We start from the raw sequence: 19,850 nt of genomic DNA on the forward strand, positions 1-19,850 counted from the left end.
TTCTGTTCCATTGATCTATGTATGTCTGTCACTCAGTCTTGATTGCTTTAGCTATAAAATAAGTCTTGACATAAGGTAGAATGTTTCCTCCCACTTTATTCTTGTTTTTCAAAGTCTTTTTTTAGCTATTCTAGTTCCTTTGCCTTTCCATATAAGTTTAGAGTAATCTTGTCTATATCTGTAAAAAAAAAAAAACTTTGCTGTGATTTTGATAGGAATTGTGTTAAACCTGTACATCAATTTAGGGAGAACTGACATCTATACTATGTTGAGTCTTCTAATCCTTGAACATGATATGTCTCTCCATTTACTTAGACCTTCTTTGATTTCCTTTATCAGTGTTTTGTAGTTTTTAGCATGTAAGTCATATGCATGTTTTATTAGATTTGTATTTAAATGATATTGTATTTTTAATTTTGGTTTCCATTGTTCATTGCTATTATGTGAAATACAATAGATTTTTATATGTTGATCTTGTGACTTTGTTGAACTCACTTATTAGTTCTAGGGTTTTTGTGTAGATTCCATGAGAGTCTCTACCTAGGCCATTATGTCATCTGCAAATAGGGATAGTTTTATTTTTTCCTTTTCAATCAGTGTCCATTTTATTTCCTTTTCTTGACTTACTGCATTGGCCAAAACTTCCAGTATTATGTTGAATTGGAGTGGTGAGACCAGACATCCTTTTCTTGTTCCTCATTTTAGAGGGAAAACATTCAGTCTTTCATCAAGTGTAGTCCCAAACTTTACTTCAGAGGTTTTTTGGTAGATATTCTTTATCAAGTTGAGGAAACTCATCTGTTCTTCTCTGTTCTCTTGAGTGTTTTTCTTGTGAATGGTTGTTGAATTTTGTCAAATGATCTTTCTACATCAATTTTATGGTTGTGTGATTTTTTTCTTTCTTTATCCTGTTAATGTGATGGATTACATTGATTGATTTACCAATAATGAACCAGCCTTGCATCTCTGGGATAAATCCCTCTTGGTCATCATGTATAATTCTTTTTATATGTTGTTGAATTGTCTTTGCTAATATTTTATTAAGGGTTTTTACATCTATATTTATGATGGATATTGGTTGGTGGGTTTCTTTCTTTTGATATTGTCTTTGTGTGGTTTTGGTATGAGGTGGAAGATTGTGAACATCTTGAGGGAAGACAGTGATAATGACCACTAAGTCATGAAGTGGATGACTTGGGGTATGGGAACACCAGAAAGAATCCAGAGGTAAAAAGGAATCCAGGGAAGGAAATACTATTGTTTGGCTGGAAGCACTATGGCTTGGGTGAGTGTAGGACAGTGTACCAGAGCAGATTCAGTAAGGCGTAGGGATGAAGTCTGATTGTCATGGATGGAACAGTTAGTGTAGTTGGTTTGTGGAGGATCTTAGTTAACTTAGTTGACTGTAGGGAAAAAATTAAGGATAGGAGTGTTAGGGAATGAATAGTGAACGTAGATCCTGGACCTGGAGGTGAGAGGGAGAGAGACCCACTGGAAGAATCAGAGGCTTGAGCAGGAAATTGAGCATGTCTCTCTGGGTCTGCTAAGAAGGAGGAGGGATTGGTGTGGAGAACATGGGGTCCCTAGAAGTGATAGTAATGTCTAGGCATGTCTCTCCTTATGCTTTGTTTGGGAGGAGGGGGATGTCCTTACAGCCAAAGGAATATAGATCTGCACAGAAATGGGAGCAAGTACCTTCTACTGACACTCTCTATGGGGATAGTTGTGATGATGAATCAGGGCTTCATTTAGGTCTTTAGATGAGTTTCTGTTTTGTTTTGTTTTTGACAGACTTGATGAGGACCACAGTTAGGGGAAATCAGTGTGGAAACTCTTCGTTGATAATCCTCAAAAATGAGAAGTCGTTGGAGCTCCTTCTGGTCGGCTGCTGAGCTCCCAGTCCTGTCCAGCATAGACCATGAGAGGGCCTTTGGCTCCATCCTCTGTTGAGCTAGAGAGCCACTGACCATCCAATTTGTAATCAGCAGTTCAGACTTAGTCGTCAGACCAATTCTGTATAATCTCTTCCAGAAAATAGAAGAGAAAGGAGCACTTCCCAATTCATTGTTATAGTTCTAATACCAAAACCAGACAGGAACGAGTTTCCATCCCTAGCAGTCATTCCTCTTCCTCATGCCTTCATGTGCTGGCCTCAGGGAGCTCTTTTCTGTTCTTGTTGCAGCTGCAGCCGACTCCGCCAGGTTCAGAGTATCCTGACCCAGAGCAGCAAGTCTCAACCAGATGGGATCCTCTGCATCCTAGGTCAGTGCTTTTAACAAGGTGGGACTCAGGGCTGGGGCAACTTGGCTTCTGTTCACAGGAAGATAATAATAATATTGTTGTGAGATAAGCTGTGAGTTAGTGTCCTTCTCCAAGCTCTTGTTCCCCTGAAATCTGTTGCTGTTTTAATGAGGTCAGGTGAGATATCAGTGAGATAGGGAGCCCCTACCACACAGCAGGCGCTTTGAACGTGTTGTCTCATTTCTCCTCACAGCGACCTTGCAAAGGAGCAGTGTTGTTCCTTCTTTACAGAGGAGGAAACTGAGACTCCGGGAGATGAAACAGACTTACTCAGGGCCATAGAGTGGCAGAATTGGGCATTTATTTGTTCTTTAAAATTTTTTTATTATGAAAATACATCATATAATTTAAAAATTAGGACAATACATGAATAATAATGAACAGAACTTCCTAACCATACCAGATACCCAGTCCTACTCCCCAGAGATAACATTGTTAGCTGTATTTTTTTTTTAACACAAATGGGAACATTTTATATATACTGTTGTTAACCTGATTTTTAAATTTTCACTTGACAATATATCTCGGAGATTTTTCTGTATCAGATTGATGTCCTCCTTTATCTCATTTTCATTTATATTCATAGCATTAAGTCATAGAAGTGGAATTGTTAGGTCAGGTGGTTTGTCCATCAACCACCCAATTTCCTTATCAGAAGCAAACTGCTACCATTTTTTTGTTTGTCTTTCCTCTGATATTTTGTGCATGATATTGTTTTCTCACTTAACAGCACTTGCATTAAACATATGAGAGGCAGTGTTCAGGGTGGTTAAAAACATGCACTTTGGAGCCAGGAGGTTTTGGGTTTGAATCCTGACTCCACCACTCACTTAGCCCACCACCACTCACTTAGCCCAGAGGTTGGTGAATCTCCATAGAGACACAGTTTGTGGTGGACCTGGAATTCCAGCCAGAGGTTTCAAATGCTTAAACAACGCTTGCCAGATTCTCTTTCTAGCTGCAGCCATCAGGGGAGTGGAGGCTCTCTTTGCTGTGAATTTACCTGTGAATAAAACCACCTGTTTTTTATTGTACTTATGCTATTATTTCTATTAGTTAAGGCCCAACCTAGTAAAAGTAAGCAGCATAAAATTGGTCATGTGGACTACTCGAATATAGAATACTAAAGGATTGAGAAAAGGTCCATTTATAAGAATATCATGAGACCAAAAAATGTATATATTTTTTATGAAAACACAAATGTTGCAGAAATTGATGTGTTTGAGATTGGGTATGAAGATGGAGGTAAAAGTTAATAAACTCTCAAGACAGAACTTTCTGTGAAAGTGAAACAAGAAATCAGTGAGGGACTATATATTTTTAAGTAGCTTCTGAAGTTTAGTGAATTGTGCTTTTCTGAGTAATTAGAATTGTTGTAGCATCTCATTGTTTTTTGATTGATTGATTTAATCTCAGCTTCTAATCTCTGGAATACCCTTCCAAGAAACTGTCTCAGCTCACTTGCACTTTAGCATTTGTCTTTAGTTATTATGGTGTAGGAAATGTTCTAACTGATTTTCTGCTAACGTTTTTTAAAAACAGCTTTATGGCGATATAATTAGAGTAAACTGCAATATTTAAAGTGTACAATGTGATAAGTTTTGACATATGTATACACATGTGAAACTACCACCACAATTAAGATAGTACACATATCCATTATCTCCAAGTTTCCTTGTGCCCCTTTGTAGAGTCTGCATTCTGCCCCTTCCCCACTCACAGGCAACTACTGATATGCCTCCTGTTACTATACACTAGTTTGCATTAACTAACTAGTTTTATATAAATGGAATCATACGGTGTTTACTCTTGTCTGACTCCTTTCACTTAGCATAATTATTTTGAGATTCATCCATATTGTAACATATATCAACAGTTCATTCCTTTTTTATTGGTGATTAGTATTTTATTGTATATTGTTTACCCATTCAACTATTGATGGGTATTTGGGTTTCTTTTTTTTGCCTATTACAGATGAAGCTGCTATAAACATTTGCATACAAAGTGGTTGTGCTGATTTATATTCTTACCAGCAGCTCATGAGAGTTCCATTTTTTATACCCCCTCACCAACACTTGGTATGGTCAGTCTGTTTTTGTTTTTTTTAATAAACTTTAATTTTTTTAGAATAGTTTTAGATTTACGGAAGAACTGCAAAGATAGTACATTTGACCTTCTGTATCTTCAGGTTTGGCATCTACAGATTCAACCAACCATGGATTGTATATGGGACCCACAGATTCCAAGGGCCAACTAGGAGACTTGGGCATCCATGGATTTTGGTATCCTTAGGGCGGGGTCCTGGAACTAATCTCCTCAGATACTAAGGGACAACTGTACAGAATTCTGGGTACTCAGTTTCCCTTGTTATTAGCATCTTAGATTGGTATGGTACATTTATCACAATTAATGAATCAATATTAACACGTTATTATTAACTAAAGCCCATACTTTCTTCAGATTTCCTTAGTTTTTACCTAATATCCTTGTTTTGTTCCAGGATCCCATCCCAGATTCCACGTTATATTTAGTTGTCATGTCTTCTTAGGTTCCTTTTAACTGTGACAAGACTTTCCTTGTTTTTGATAACCTGGACAGTTTTGAGGAGTGCTAATCAAGTATTTTGTAGCATATCCCTCTATTGGGATTTTTCTTACGTTTTCCTCATGATTAGACTCGGGTTATGGGTTTTGGGGTAGAAGACCAGTGAAGTAACATGCCATTTTTATCACGTGATATCAAAGATACATGCTGTCAGCATGACTTTTCACTGTTTATGTTGATTTTGATTGCCTGGCTGAGATAGTGTTTGTCAGATTCTGCACTGTAAAGTACTCTCCCCGTTGCTCCTTCCATACTGTCCTCTTTGGAAGTCACTGTGCAGCCCATACTTAAGGAGTGGGGAGTTATGCTTCATCACCTTGAGGAAGGGAGCATCTACATATATTATTTGAAATTCTTCTGCATGGGACATTTTTCTCTTTTCCCCCATCTATTTATTTATTCAACCATCTATTTATATCAGTATGGACTCATGGATATGTATTTTATACTTTGAGTTAAAATCCAGTACTACTTCATTTATGCTTTGAGTTGTAATCCACCACTTTTACAAATTGCTTCAGCTTTGGCCATTTGGAGCTCCTTTTTTTTCCTTCTCCCTAAAGCCCCCCAGTACGCAGTTGTATATTCTAGTTGTAGGTCCTTCTAGTTCTGCTATGTGGGACACCACCTCAGCATGGCTTGATGAGCGGTGCTGGGTCTACGGCCAGGATCCGAACCAGTGAAACCCTCGGCCATCAAAGCAGAGCACACAAACTTAACCACTCAGCCACAGGGCTGGCCCCTGGAGCTCTTTCAGTTGGCTCTTGTGTCCCTCCCTTTGACATCAAAGTTTTTGTTTGTTTAGCACTTCCATACTTTCTGGCACTGTAAGATGCTCCAGGCTTATTTTGTGTATTTCCTGCTCTAATCCTAGAATCAGCCGTTTCTCTAGGGAGCCCTGGTTCCTTTTATTGGAGAATGGTATTAGAAACCAAGATCTGAGCACTGAGTGTGCTTGTTGATACTGGGGTGTTATTGCTTCTAGGCCTTCTCAGCTGACACAGTAAGGAAATACGTGTATATACATTAAATGGTGTATATACACACATCCATAAATGTTATGTAACCATCTTTATCTGTATTAAACACAAATTCATATTAATGTCTCCAGCTCTAACCCATTACCACATGAATTATTCTAGCCTCCTCCTCTTGCTTGTCTGTAAACTACCACTTCACAAGTGAGAAACTTGACACCTACCATCCACTATCAGTTTACTTGTTTAATTCCAGTATACATGTGTAGTAGTGTCAGGTTTGTTAGCCCATAATACCCCTATGGGAAACAAGTTTGTCAACTAGAGCACAGTGCTTACATGTAGTTTCTTTTGCCTTTAATTTAAAATGGTCAGTCTTCTTAATGTTAGCAATTTATGTGGCAATTTATGTAACTGGAACCCTTAGAAGGGGACATACTGAATATAGGCCTGCCCAGTCCACTGGTTATTTTTAACTTTGCAGCACTTTCAACTTTGGGCCTTAAGTAGGCCAGATCATTCCTGCTTTTGATTCTTTTTTACCCTTCCCTTCACTGAAGTCTTGGATGGGATAGAATAGAGCTGTGCTGCTTTGATCTCAGTGGAGAAAGGAGTCCTCTCATATTAGAAGTCCCCTGTCACAGGCAGTCACTAGGCCCCTCTGGTCTGAATGACCATTACTTTTCACTTTTCGCTAGTCTGAATGACCATTGGCAGTCCTGTTTCCCAAGCTCCAGCCATATTTCCTTTCTTGGAGCTCCTTCTGCCCCAGCCCCTTCCTCTTAGCCTCACGTAGACGGCTACCTCCTGCCCTTGACACGTCCTTCTTGTCCCAAGCCATAGCTCTAGGCCTTCACAGATACCGAGGAAGCAGGTAGTACGTATGCCTATGCCATTGAGAGTGAAGGCAGTATTTTTTAATTTCCTTTTGTCTCTGACCTAACCCTACCAGACTGTAGGCTTCACGAGGGCCATTTGTAGGCATGTTTACCACACACTCCAGCTTCCAGCACAGCGCTAGGGCTTGGGCCTGATAAATATTTGTGAAATGATGGATGTCTGTGGTTCCATTCACTTGTCCTCTTCTTTACTTTGAACTCTTTTCAAACCACCTTAGTCCTCCTTTATTTGATCCCACGTGGTTTGTTAAAGGTCACTTTGAGAAGTAAATATTTTTCTGATGCCCATTCTTGTTCCAACTGAGAGTATTCCAAAATCTTTAACCACCCATGGCAGGACTTGCACTATATTTTTTGGTTCTTTCTATCCTCAAGAATTGCTCTTTGGAAGTTAACAGCTTCAATAATCTGTGTTGTTTGATCGTCTCAACTGTATAGATCTTGAATCCCAGTAAAGGTACTTTGTGCTGAGACCTGCTTCTTTCACAGAGAGTTGATTAATTTAGTTTCTGACACAAAACTGCTCTGAGCTGCTGCCTGTGACTTAACCAGCAGGTTTTTGCTGAGCAGGGGCAAACTATTGGGGCTCATTTGCTCACCATAGTACAGTACAACTGATTAGAGCCTTCTTTGCTTTGCAGGAATCGATAGCAGGTACAACGAAGGCTGCAGAGAGCTGGCAAATTATCTTCTGTTTGGTTTGTACAATCAGAATATCAGTGATTTTGAGAAAACGGGATTTTCTGAAGAAGTTCTAGATGGTAAGTATATATTGGTAAATTTTATGTGAGAGAGGAGTAGGTGATTTATTTCTTTGAATCCTATTTCCTGGTCTTTTTATGGAAAAATATGATCAAATTTAAAATAGCCTGGAGCCCTAGTAAATTTTTGCTTTTTTATTAATGAAAAGTAGCATTTCTTCTTTGCTGATACATTAAGTAATGTGCTCCTGTTGGTTATCTGCTGGATGGTAAGAGACTAGCCACAAGTAGTTTGCAGAATATGTTTACTGAGTAAATCAGCTATAGAGAAAAAAGTGAATATCACTTTTTCTTTATAGCTTCTTGGTAAAGTACTAGTTTTCCTCTGAATTGCCCACTGCGTCTACATGCTGGGATGTTCAGATTATGTGCTATTGTCCTGTGAAAGCACTTTCAGCTGTGAATCAAGGATGAGCCTGCAGGCTACTCCTACAAGGAAGACTTGATGTGGATCTTCAGTTTAGGAACAAAGGCTCTTTGTCCTGCTCTGTCTTTGGGAATTGTTTTCTGTGTGACTTTAATTCATGACTATGCCCATGACTACAATGCAGGCTTTCTTCTTACATTCCTCTTTCTTCAGCTCTGAGACACTCACCCTGTGTTAATGCTGCTGCGGGCTGATGCCCAGGAGCTATCTCTAATATCACATATTTAGCATCATGACTTGTGTGCCAGACGGGTCAGGAGACACAGAAATAGATAAATTGAGTGAGAGACAGACAGCTCTTGTGAAGCAGCTGGGGGACACCTGAAAGCAAACATCTGGTGTTGAAATAATTTTGCTGTGGATCTAATGCAGTGGCTCTCAACTGGGGGCAGTTATACCCCCCAGGGGACATTTGGCAATAGCTGAAGACATTTTTAATTGTCACAAATGGGCAGAGTAGGTAGAGGCCAGGGATGCTTCTAACATCCTACAGTGCACAGGACAGCCCCCTGCAATCAAGAATGATCTGATTTAAACTGTCAATAGTGCTGAGGTGGAGGAGCTCTGGTCTAATGGATGTGAAAATTCTTCTGTGGTGAAGTCCTTAATAGTATCTATCCTTACAGATTGATTAAAGATTTTCTTTTTATTAGGAAGTGCAGGCTGAAATTATTCCTTCCTTTAAATTTTTTTCAATTCAAATTTAGATTCAGATTTTGATTTTGACGATTGCCTTACACTGTACAGCATCTCCTGCTTTGGAAAGAATTCTCTTGGCAGCACATTTAGAGAGAGATAAAAAGAAATGCTCATACCAGCCACACATTTCACAAAGCCAAGGTTGCAAAGGACATTACAGTACTGAAATTAAGGAAATAGTTTAAATCCTCAAAGGTGTACTTTTTTGCTTATCTTTGTCTTTATGCTGTCACCTGGCACAATGACTGCTTCTGAAATGAGCATGATTTTCCAAATTAACAAATTCATATTTTAAATTCAAGTAGTTGGATAGCTGATATCACCAGATTTATGCTTTTACATCTTAATCTCTAATTATATGAGAGGAAAAGAGGCCAAAACAAAGGATTTATTTTAAAAAGAAACCTTTAAAATAGTTTACATGTTCTTCCAGTTCTCTTACGGTTGCTTCTTTTACCTGACTGTGTACTCTGTTAAACTTCGTTCATAGTGATGCCAGCAGTCCTATGACATCCTGAGAATGCTTTATTAGGTTTAGTAGCTGTTACATCATTTCTTTTATTGGATCCTAATTCTTTGTGGTATGTTACACATTAGTGTAAAGTACAAGCTACAAAGGAAGCCCTCAGGCTCTCCGAGTGACATCAGACCTCTCACTCCTCAATAGGCGATGTACAAGGGATTCGGGGCAGGGCTCTTTTAGAGGGCCTGTGTGAGGAAGACCAGCCAGATTCCCCCTTCCCTTGCCCCCTTTTGACTCCAGCACTTACCCGAGAGTCAGTTAACAGTGAAGAGGCTACTCCATAGTGTGTTCCTTGGAACACTTTGGGTCTGACCAGGTGTGGAGCTCAGAGTGGCTTGAAAGGCCAGCATCATGGAGCTTTATTTCAAGAGACCACCCACCTTTGTGGTCAGCTGCAGTCGACATTTATTTGTCTTATATTTTCGTAGATTATGGTCTGTCACACTGTGTTACTGTGTTGGCGTTGCCCTAAACCTGCTGCCTCAGAAGCTCCAGGCCACTGTGCTCCTCTCTCACCTCCAGCCACCTCCGCCAGCAGCTTCCCCAGCCTCATCTTGTTAGAGAGGAGGCTTAATGGCTCTGGTTTCTGTGGAGCCGTGGAATGGAGCCTCTGTGTTTCTTCTGGAAGTATGACTGCTTTCTTTCTTAGTGTTCAAACTGCTTTAATATTCCAGCTCCATTCGATGGCTCCCTGTTAGTTTATCTGGGTTTATATGCACCATTGGGATTGCTTTATATATTTGACCTACCAACACTGATGGTTATTCCTTAAGTCTGTGAGCTGCTGATTTATTTATAGAAGCCATCTCTACTTCCTCTGCTTCCTTCCTCCCAGCCTTTCCTGTGTACAGAGTTCACCCCTGTATACAGCAGCCCTTCCCAAAACTGACAGGCGATGTCCCTGGGCCCACAGTTGTCTTCAGCCAGATGAGCCAACAGCCAAGAGCTTTAGACACTGATGTCTGCAAGAGAACCAGTCTCTTGTCATGTTTGGTGCTGTTTTCCTGCCTCCGTGGCTTTAGTATGTGGAGTTTCCATTTGGTATTTATCTCTTCAGTGAAGTGCACAGCTGAGTTTGGTACCAAGGTTTGACTGTGTTGAACTTTGCAAAACACCCTGAAGGCTGTTCTTCTGACTTATTCTGTGCCTGCATTGCCGTAACCAGAGGAACACAGTGGTGGGAGCATCGCATGGGAAATAGGAAATCCTTGCTGTCCATGCTTGAGTGTTCTGCCATCACTCGAAGCATGTTGCCTAAGTAAAGAATTTTCGGTTTAGAGTTTTGTTACATTGTCTCTGAAGTAATTTTAATGATTATGTGGGCAGAAAATGTCTTGAAGGAAATACCTTTGACAATCTTGTTTTAATTTCATTTTCTTACAGATGTGATTATATTGATTAAATCAGATAGTGTCCATCTGTACTGTAATCCTGTAAACTATCGCTATCTGTTACCTTATGTGGCACATTGGAGAAATCTGCATTTCCACTGCATGACGGAAAATGAGGTGAGGAGAAAAGATAGAATAGGCACTTAGAGATAGTCTAAGTATACTCTTTCAGGAAAGGGTAGATCTGGAACAGGAGGCCCTTAAAAAAAAATCAAATTGCAAAATCTGGTTACATAAAAAAGGTTATCTGTTTTAGTGGAACTTTTCATATTTCGTTATGAAGCTACCTTATAGATAAATTGTGTGCCTGAAGAAGACAAAAGGGACTCTTCAAATTGGACTGTGGTAGTAGGCTTGTGAACCTACCTTCCTGCCCTGCTTCTTTATCACCAGCTTGGGCCCATTCTTTCAGGGGACCAGTGCCTAAGAACTGCCCCAGGAGAATTTGATAAGCTTTGTGACATTTCTGTGTTCAGATTTCTTGATATCTGTTTCTGTTTTCCTTTGGGCCCTTTTCAGGGGTTTGGCTGGAAATTAAATTGGGTACTTGAGATTTAGGATTTCATGGAAATTGTGACCCATGATATGGGTCAAGAACCCTTCTTTCAATCTGAGCATTTGGGGGATTTTTGAGGACAAGTTTTATCTCTTGCATTTAGGTGTCTGATCCCTTTTGAGTTGATTTCTGTGTGTGGTGTGAGGTAAGGGAATGACAAAGTGTTTCTGACCAGTGGACACAAAAAGTTGTCTTTGGACACACCCTCTTGGGTGCAGTCCTCTATAAATGTCATTTGGGACAACTCTGATAAAATGCAGAGAAAATATGGGACTTTGCATGACGTCTCCTTACAGCCTGTTTTCCTTCCAATTTTCCTCTTTAGTATGAAGATGAGGAAGCTGCTGAAGAATTTAAAATTGCCAGCTTTGTGGACATGGTTCGAGACTGTAGCAGAATTGGCATTCCTTACAGCTCCCAAGGTAAGCATCTGACAGCAAACCATTTCAGAACCCTGCTTTGGATGATGTGTGAATCAAAGGTCCCTACTGCTCATTTAAGTGGAGGCATTCAGCTGGGAAACCCACTGATCTATTTTTACTAAAGGCAGACGATCAAGCAGGATGAAATTCGGGAATTTTCCTATGCAAACTTGTATTCGTAACTGAAGTTTCTGCAGCATCACAGCAGTGCACCTGCAGTCAGGTAGAAGAACTGATAAGGCATTTATCATAGTTGCCATCTAGTCTGTACCACTTATTGTATGCAGAGGGTAGATATGGGGCCTCTTGGTAGTAAGAAATAGTAATTTAGGTAGCCATTAAAAATATGCTGAAAGTGAGGCTCAAAAATGATGTGTAAAAATACAGGAAAAAAATCAACAGGTTTAGCAGTGCTTATACCTTATTTTTAAAAAACCTTCCACATTGAAACTATTGTTATAAGAAAGGAGAATTTGTGATTTGCTAATTTTCCCTTAAGGAAGTTGGTTGGCTATGTTTCTTAAGGGAGAGGAGCCAAGTTTGGATCTGTTAATAATTATATCCACTAAGTGATGCAAATCAGATGTAATAGGCCACTATTGATTTATTTATTTGTTTATTCATTTATTCATTCACTTATTCACTTACTTAGGAAACCAGAATGTAAAAATATGTTATAGAGAAATCTGAATTTATGTAACTTATTTATGGTCTGAATTTTATTTGTCTCTCATTTTGTATTGCAGTGTTAATATCTAACCATTTCATCTGTTTCAATTTTATTTAACTAGATGAGGCTGTGGTGAACTTGTGAGAAGTGATGCCTGTTTAAACACATTAGATCAGGTTTAAGACTCATATCCAGGATGGTATTTGATACATGTTGTTGTATTTGATTCCTTTAGGTCACTTGCAGATATTTGATATGTTTGTAGTGGAGAAATGGCCAATTGTACAGGCCTTTGCACTTGAGGGCATTGGAGGGGATGGATTTTTTACCATGAAATACGAGGTATGTATGAAAAGCAGTATGCCTGGTTTTTGTCTGCCTCTGGGCTGTTTTTATGAAGGGCCCTCAGTGTGAGTGTACATTAGTATAACACTCTGAAAAGCTGGCAGTGACCTCTCAACAGCCTGGAGCAAGTTAAAATACTTGAAACGGAAAATAGTTGCTGTTTAAGGCTAATCCCCAAACTGAGTTCCTGTGTTCTATCATCTTGGAGTTCTTCTCTGTCTTCCTTGCTCACCTTTCCCCATTCTGAGTTCGCTATTCTCCCAGTCTACTCCTGCAGCACCCTAGGCTAACTCCTCTTATAGCTTTTATCATCCTATCTTATATACTTCTGTCACACACCCCCACTCACCCACCCACCAACCCCTGATCTCTGGACTGGAAGCTCCTTGAGAACGAAAATAGTCTTTTTGTAGTTGTTGTTTGTATCTCAGAAATTTATATAATTTGAGAACTATTCAAGAGCAATGAAAGAGAGTGCAGAATTTTGTGTACGTACAGTGTACTAGAGGAATAAAAGTGTTAGCTTTAGTGGTAAGAATAGTATCTTTTTTTTTTTAAAGATTTTATTTTTTCCTTCTTCTCCCCAAAGCCCCCCAGCACATAGTTGTATATTCTTAGTTGTGGGTCCTTCTAGTTGTGGCATGTGGGACGCCACCTCAGCATGGCCTAATGAGCGGTGCCATGTCTGTGCCCTGGATTCGAATTGGTGAAACCCTGGGCTGCTGAAGCAGAGCGTACAAACTTAACCAGTTGGCCGTGGGGCCAGCCCAGAACAGTATCTTATTTAATATTCCTTGCATCTAGGAGATGACCCATAAATATTTGTTAAGTGAATGAATGAGTCTAGGAGAGGGGGTCATCCATAGTACACATTAGGGAGGATGGCCTGGTAGGTTAGTAACACCACCACAGGCATCCGTGTGCCTCCATAGGATCCCCACTGAGGTGGCCTGTCCCCCCAGCACAGGAAACCAGGGAGAGGGAGCATTGACCTGCTAAAAATGGGGGCGTACTAGTAGAGATAGAGTAAGTGGGAACTTTGGAAGCAAGGCCCAGGGCTAGTTCCTACCCCTCTTTCTGAGAAGTAGCAGCGTCTCTCAGGGATGAATGGAAGCTTGTCTGGCAGACCCTGTAATGTAGAAGAGCATGGGCTGTAGGGCTGAAGAGAGCACACTGCTTCCACTACACTTCTCCTTCTCCAAACCACAGTATTCTCACGTTGACTACAAGTAGCAGAACATCAGCAAGGCTGTGGGAGCTGCCCCTGATAGGAAGTCATGCTCTCTAATTTAGAAGAGCAGGGGCTTGAAGGAAGGCAGGCCGTAGGAGGTAGAGAGGAAGCTTAAAATTTTTAGCAATAATGGTAATATTTGTTTTTAACTATTGTATAAACTAGGCATTTATAGAGTACCTCTTATATTTTAGGCACTATTGTAAGCACTTTATATGAATTGACTTTAATTCTTAAAATAACCCTCTCAAGTAGATCCTGTTACCATCCCTATTTTACAGAGGTTAAATGAATTCCCCAAAATCACAGAGCTAGTAGCCAGTGAATCGCAGGGCTGGGGTCCAGTCTAGAGAGTCTGGATTCAGGCCTGTGCTCCTAATGCCTGGGCTGCTGCTAGATTAGCATCGGAAAGTAGTGCATTAGGAAAATGAGGCAGGCCTCTGGCTCTTACCTTAAGATGCATCACACCATGAAGTCACATCCAAAAGGAACAAAACCCCCTTCCAAAAAACCTTTAGGAGGTAATGTATATCTTCACTGTGGGGTGGTGGTTTTAGGGAGTGCGATGGGCAGTGAGGAGGAAACAGCACACATCCTATGGTAAGAGTTACTGTAAGTCTTTTCTCAAGATCTCTTTCTCTAGATCCTGCCCTTCTCCGTAGCTGCTAATTTTCATTCTTTCAAATGCTTTCCTTTTGTCTCTATCTCATTCCCCAACCTCAGTTATTTTCCTTACCCTGTCCTTCCTGGTCCTTCAAAGTGTGGAGCAATTTGGCCTACTGATCAGCTCTGCCTTTCTACTCTCTACTCCACTCTGATTCACATATCAAAGGCCTGATAACTGCCTGAGCCAGAAAGGTTGTTGCCTCCTTTGAAGGCTAAGAGAAGGAGAACTACAGATGTTTATAACTTAATTTTTTTAAACTTCTATTTTATTGCATGGCCATATGCAGGAGAACGTCATTAACTCAGGATGTTTTGTGATAGGTGTAGTAGGTGGTGTGGAAGGTGATCTGGTAGGTACCAGCGTGAGAAAGGGAGCCAGACCGACGTAGCATTTACTTGGTGTTTAGTCTGGGCCAAACTGAGTTATGGAAATAGAGAATATCTTCTTTCTGGGAAGCGGTACAGGGAAGCTCCTCAGCTAGGGCTTTCCCTGCCCCCAACTTCCTCCTTCTTACTCTCCAGATGCTGGAACTGTGACCTAGTAATATACATTTACATTGACTTGCTCCCCGAGGGGAGGATTCTAATAGCAAACTTATGAATAATGAGAGTAACCATAGAGTGAGCATTCATTCACCTTTTTATTGTCAAATGTAAGATCTTCATATTGCAAGATAGAGTAAGACTTATGAAAAGATTCAACAAAATATAAGAAAGAGAGCATAGCGTATTAGATATGGGATAGATTAGCATGCTTTTAAAAAGTATTTTCTCCAGGAAATAAAATAAAAATTGAGAAAAATATCTCTTTTTTACTTTTTAAGAATGGAGTTTGTAAAAAGAGAAATGAGATATGGCAGGCAGAGCAAGAAGAATGAAAAAGGGAGATGGATGACATAAGGAAAGAATTTAATCTCAAAATTCATTAGTAGAATTAAAATTTGCATTTAAAAATAGAAATCAGGGGCCGGCCCAGTGGCTCAGCGGTTAAGTTTGCATGTTCCACTTTGGCGGCCTGGGATTCGCCGGTTCCCATCCCGGGTGCGGGCATGGCACCACTTGGCACGCCGTGCTGTGGTAGGTGTCCCACATATAAAGTAGAGGAAGATGGGCATGATGTTGGCTCAGGGCCAGTCTTCCTCAGCAAAAAGAGGACGATTGGCAGCAGTTAGCTCAAGGCTAATCTTCCTCAAAAAAAAAAAAGAAATTCAGTACCCCCAAAAAATCTAATCAGTTGACATACTTGAAAAGCTGTTGCAGAATACGGAAGAAGAGGCCAAATAGATTGAATCAATGAGGAGGAAGAAAATAAAATGGAGGATAAATTATGGAAATTAGTGATATTGAAAATGAAGGAATTAGTTGAAAGTTGTTATGTTATAGTCTTCGCCTCCCCCACCCCACCCCCTAGTGACTGGCAACCAAGTATTTACCGACTGCCACCTCTTCTTTAGGAAAAACAGGGAAGAGGGGTGAGTGGGTGAGTGTTCTCTGAAGAAACTGAAAAATAAGACAAGACAAAGAGGACTCATTGGCTGGTGTCGCTTTTCTAGCCTGAGAGTAAAGCTCTCCACATTTTGACATTTAGAATGTCAGGAGGTAGGGATCCTGGAATAACAGCCTCTTGCCTGTCCTTCCTAAAGAAAAGCTTCCTGGTAGTTGACATGATCTGCTGAGAGCATAAAGCTTCCAGTCAGCCTCTCCACTTGAAAATATAAACAGGCAACCAGAGATCTCCAGACATTTGATTAAATACCTGTACCTTGAAAGAAAAAGATCAAGATTAAAAAAAAAAAAAAAAGACCATTTGAGTATGAAAGACCCAAAGATAATTTAAGATATAGAGGAAAACTTAAGACACAAAACTCTCCTTAGGTTGCTCACAGAAATGTAAGAGTTGGTGACCATAGAATAAGTGTTATGTTGTGATAAATTAATGTAAGGAAAATAAGAGTTCTGGAAACTTAAAATTGATAGAAGGTAAAGTTAGGAAGATCTCTAAAATGTAGAGTAAAAAAGTCAAGAAGAGAGAAAAAAGTTAGAAGACACAGAGAACTGATCCAAGAAGTCTGATATCTGACAAGTAGGAGTTCTAGAAAGATAGAGCAGAGATATCAGAAGGGAGGAAATTTAAAAAAAACAAAAAACATTTTCAGCAATAAAGAGAAATAAAAGTTTTTAAATTAAATCACTTAGCAAGTGTGAATGAGAGGAAGAAAACCTTAAATCTGTCTATCCTTTTTTGAACACTAAAGATAAAAGAATATCATAAAAAGCTTCCAGGAAGAAAAAATAAGTCACCTACAATAAGACAACAGGAACCAGATTTCTCTCCTTCCCGAAACAAAACAAACATCAAACAAAATACGTGAAGCAGTGGTTTTCAAGACTCTAGGCATTGGGCTATGAGGAATAGTGATTCCCTGAGAGATGGAAATAAACAAGGTGAGCCCCAATGATTGCCCTCACTTATTACTACTTCAAGAAGATTTCCACGCTGTGGCACAAGGAGGGGGTACCCAGTGGAGCCCAGTGCACTTCCTGAGTTGAGGAGGTGCAGCTGAGAGTCTGGTGAGACCAAGGCAGCTAGAGTACTAAAGAGCAAAGAACTGTCCAGAGAGAGAACTCCAAAGATCTGCCAAGATTCCCCTGCCCCCTCCCTGCCATCCCAAGTATTCAGCAGAATATTGATCACTCGTTCATGTGTAAGATAATTACCAAAGGCAGAGGGAAGAAACCATCTGAAAGTATTTGAGAACAGTGCCTGGTGCATGCTCAAGGATGGGAATAGTGCTGTTCCTACCAATTAGACTGGGAAAAACACATAATTCGCAGGGCGTTTGGTAGAGTCCTCAGGGAGATTTTGTCTCAGTAGTGGGGAATAATCAGCCCTAGACTGAGCACTGCTCTAGACCCTCTGATAATTCGTAAAAGCAAGACCTGAAAGGATCAAACTGTTTCCAAGTAACTTAATTGCACCTCAGAACAAAGCACAAGAATGTTTATAGGAATACAGAAATACTAGCACCCAACAAGGTAAAATTCACAGTGTCTAGCACCCAAAGATTATCAGGTTTACAAAGAAGCAGGAAAACATGACTGATAATGAGGTAATCAACCAAAATTGACCTAGAATTGACAGAGATATTACAATTAGCAGACAAGGACATTAAAACAGTTATTATAACTGTATTCCATATGTTCAAGAAACTAGAGGAAAGATTGAACATGTTAAACAAAGACATAGGAAATATTTTAAAAGAGCCAGTTGAATTTCTAGAGATGAAAACTACAATGTCTAAAATGAAAAATACACTGGATGGGATTAATACCAGATTAGACACTGCAGACAAGATTAGTCACATTGAAGCCATAGCAGTAGAAACTATCTAAGATGAAGCACAGAGAGAATAAAGAATCCAAAAGAATGGAAAGAGCATCAGTGAGTATTGATCAGGCATGAGGACAAAATAAAGACAGTTTAAAACTCAAAAAATGTTTGCCTCCCATTAATCCTTTCATAGAAAGCTGTTGCAGGATGTGCTGTAGCAAACAAGGGAATTAACCAAGAAAGAGCAGACAAATAATCCATGGAGCCAAATCCATCATCTGAGAGCTCTAGGATGACAGCAAAGAGAAGTCTCAAAGTTAAAGTTGTAGTTGTGCAGCAAGCTTACACAACAGCCAGACCAGAATGAAGCAGGAAGAAGAAAAAGAATTGACAGATTATCTGCTATGTTTAAGCTAGTGGTTTCTCATTTGTGATGATTTTGCTGTCCCCTGTGCTTCTAAGGCATGTGGCAATGTTTGGAAGTACTTTTGGTTGGCCTGGGGGTTGGGGAGGGGGCGGTGGGAATGTTACAGGCATCTAGTGGGTAGAGGCCAGGAATGCTGCTAAGCATCCTACAATGCATGGGGAATACCCACAGCAAAGAAATATCCAGCCCCAAATGACAATAGTGTCACTATTGAGAAACCCTAGTATAAGCATACTAGTAAATTGGGTGGGACAGTTAGAAAAAACTTCAGTATTGATTTTTTTAAATTATGCAAGTGAAAAAAAATGAAACTATTAGTAACTCTAGGGAAACAAAATTTGTTTAAGAAAACAGAAGTATAGTATATATTTGGCCTGTAGTAAATATTATATATGGGGTCTTAATATTATAAATAATAATTACTGATGTAACCAATAAGCCATATAATGATATTAGATGATGTTATGGGGGGGTGTGAGTGTGTGTGTGTGTGTGTGTGTGTGTGTGTGTGTGTGTGTGTAGAAAAAGTGTGGGGATAGGGATGGGCTTGGAAGAGCTATCTCTTCGCCATAAGTCAGTATTTAATTTCTAAATTGATAAACCAAGAAATAGTGATAGAAGCATCTTCTATCAGAATATGGAGGTAATACCAGCAAGTTAAAAGATTTCTAAGTGAGTTGCCTCGGAGGAGTGAGGCTACTGGGGTTTGTGAAAACTTGGAGTAGGGGATTAAAATTTTATTACAAGCTGTTAGTACTAGTTGAATTTTTACAACCATGAATATGTATTATTTTGATTAAAATTTTATTTTAAACAAAAGCAAAAAATATATATATGTATATATGTACATGTGTATATGTATGTAAATATATATATGCGCATCATTGAAAATATTCAAAAGATGTACCAGAGTTTCTGAAAAGATAGTTTCCTTGAATGGGACAGCATTTATTAATATGTATAGGTTCTAATATATTTGATAAAAATTTGATTTATTATTCTAATCACTGAGTTTTCACCAAGATAATCATTTCTGAACATTAGAAAATAATTCTGATTGTCTTAATGATATTGACTCAATTATTTCAATATTTTTGCCTTTGTGTTGCAGTTGCAGGATGTGAGTTTGAATCTATGGAGTGTCTACAGCAAGATGGATTCTATGTCTCTGGAGAGTTTGCTTTCAGAGGTAAGGAGCCAAACTATATTTAATGTATAAATATTATATCCAACTCAATTATCCATTAATAGTATTTAACTTGAAGAAATGCAAGATATGTTGTAGTTTGCTTTAGTCAGAGAATTGAGCGGTTTCTCCCCTGATGGTTGTCTTGAACTCCTCGGGGGTGGAAGGGACCTGGAAAAATGATCCTACCTCTTCCACTCTGAGGAAACCTCACCTCAGGTAAGACCAAGGCCACCTGCCTGATCCAGGGTTTAGGTTTTCATCTAAAAACATTCTTTCTGCTGAGCTGGACTTTAGGAAAACAATACAGAGGGTGTCCTTTTGTACTCTTTCTCTAGCATGAAAAGATAAAAAAGATGGGATATGGCTTAAAGGAATCAAGGATTAAAGCAGGGGTGGGCAAACTTTTCCTGTAAAGGGCTACATAGTAGTAT

General features: G+C 39.6%; 1 protein-coding gene across 2 annotated transcripts in view; it reads left to right on the top strand.

Annotated features, from left to right (window-relative positions):
• Positions 1 to 19,850, top strand: part of DNAAF9 (dynein axonemal assembly factor 9) — a 160,488-nt gene that overhangs the window by 24,811 nt on the left and 115,827 nt on the right. For both annotated transcript variants that reach the window (XM_044747890.2, XM_070485649.1), the window contains exons 2-7: positions 2,183 to 2,262; positions 7,423 to 7,542; positions 10,575 to 10,699; positions 11,464 to 11,560; positions 12,466 to 12,572; positions 19,342 to 19,419. In XM_044747890.2, coding sequence (XP_044603825.2) covers positions 2,183 to 2,262; positions 7,423 to 7,542; positions 10,575 to 10,699; positions 11,464 to 11,560; positions 12,466 to 12,572; positions 19,342 to 19,419 — 607 coding nt within the window. The remainder of the gene's footprint in view (positions 1 to 2,182; positions 2,263 to 7,422; positions 7,543 to 10,574; positions 10,700 to 11,463; positions 11,561 to 12,465; positions 12,573 to 19,341; positions 19,420 to 19,850) is intronic.

Source organism: Equus asinus, chromosome 15 (assembly GCF_041296235.1).
Source record: "Equus asinus isolate D_3611 breed Donkey chromosome 15, EquAss-T2T_v2, whole genome shotgun sequence".
Classification (NCBI taxonomy): Eukaryota; Metazoa; Chordata; class Mammalia; order Perissodactyla; family Equidae; genus Equus; species Equus asinus.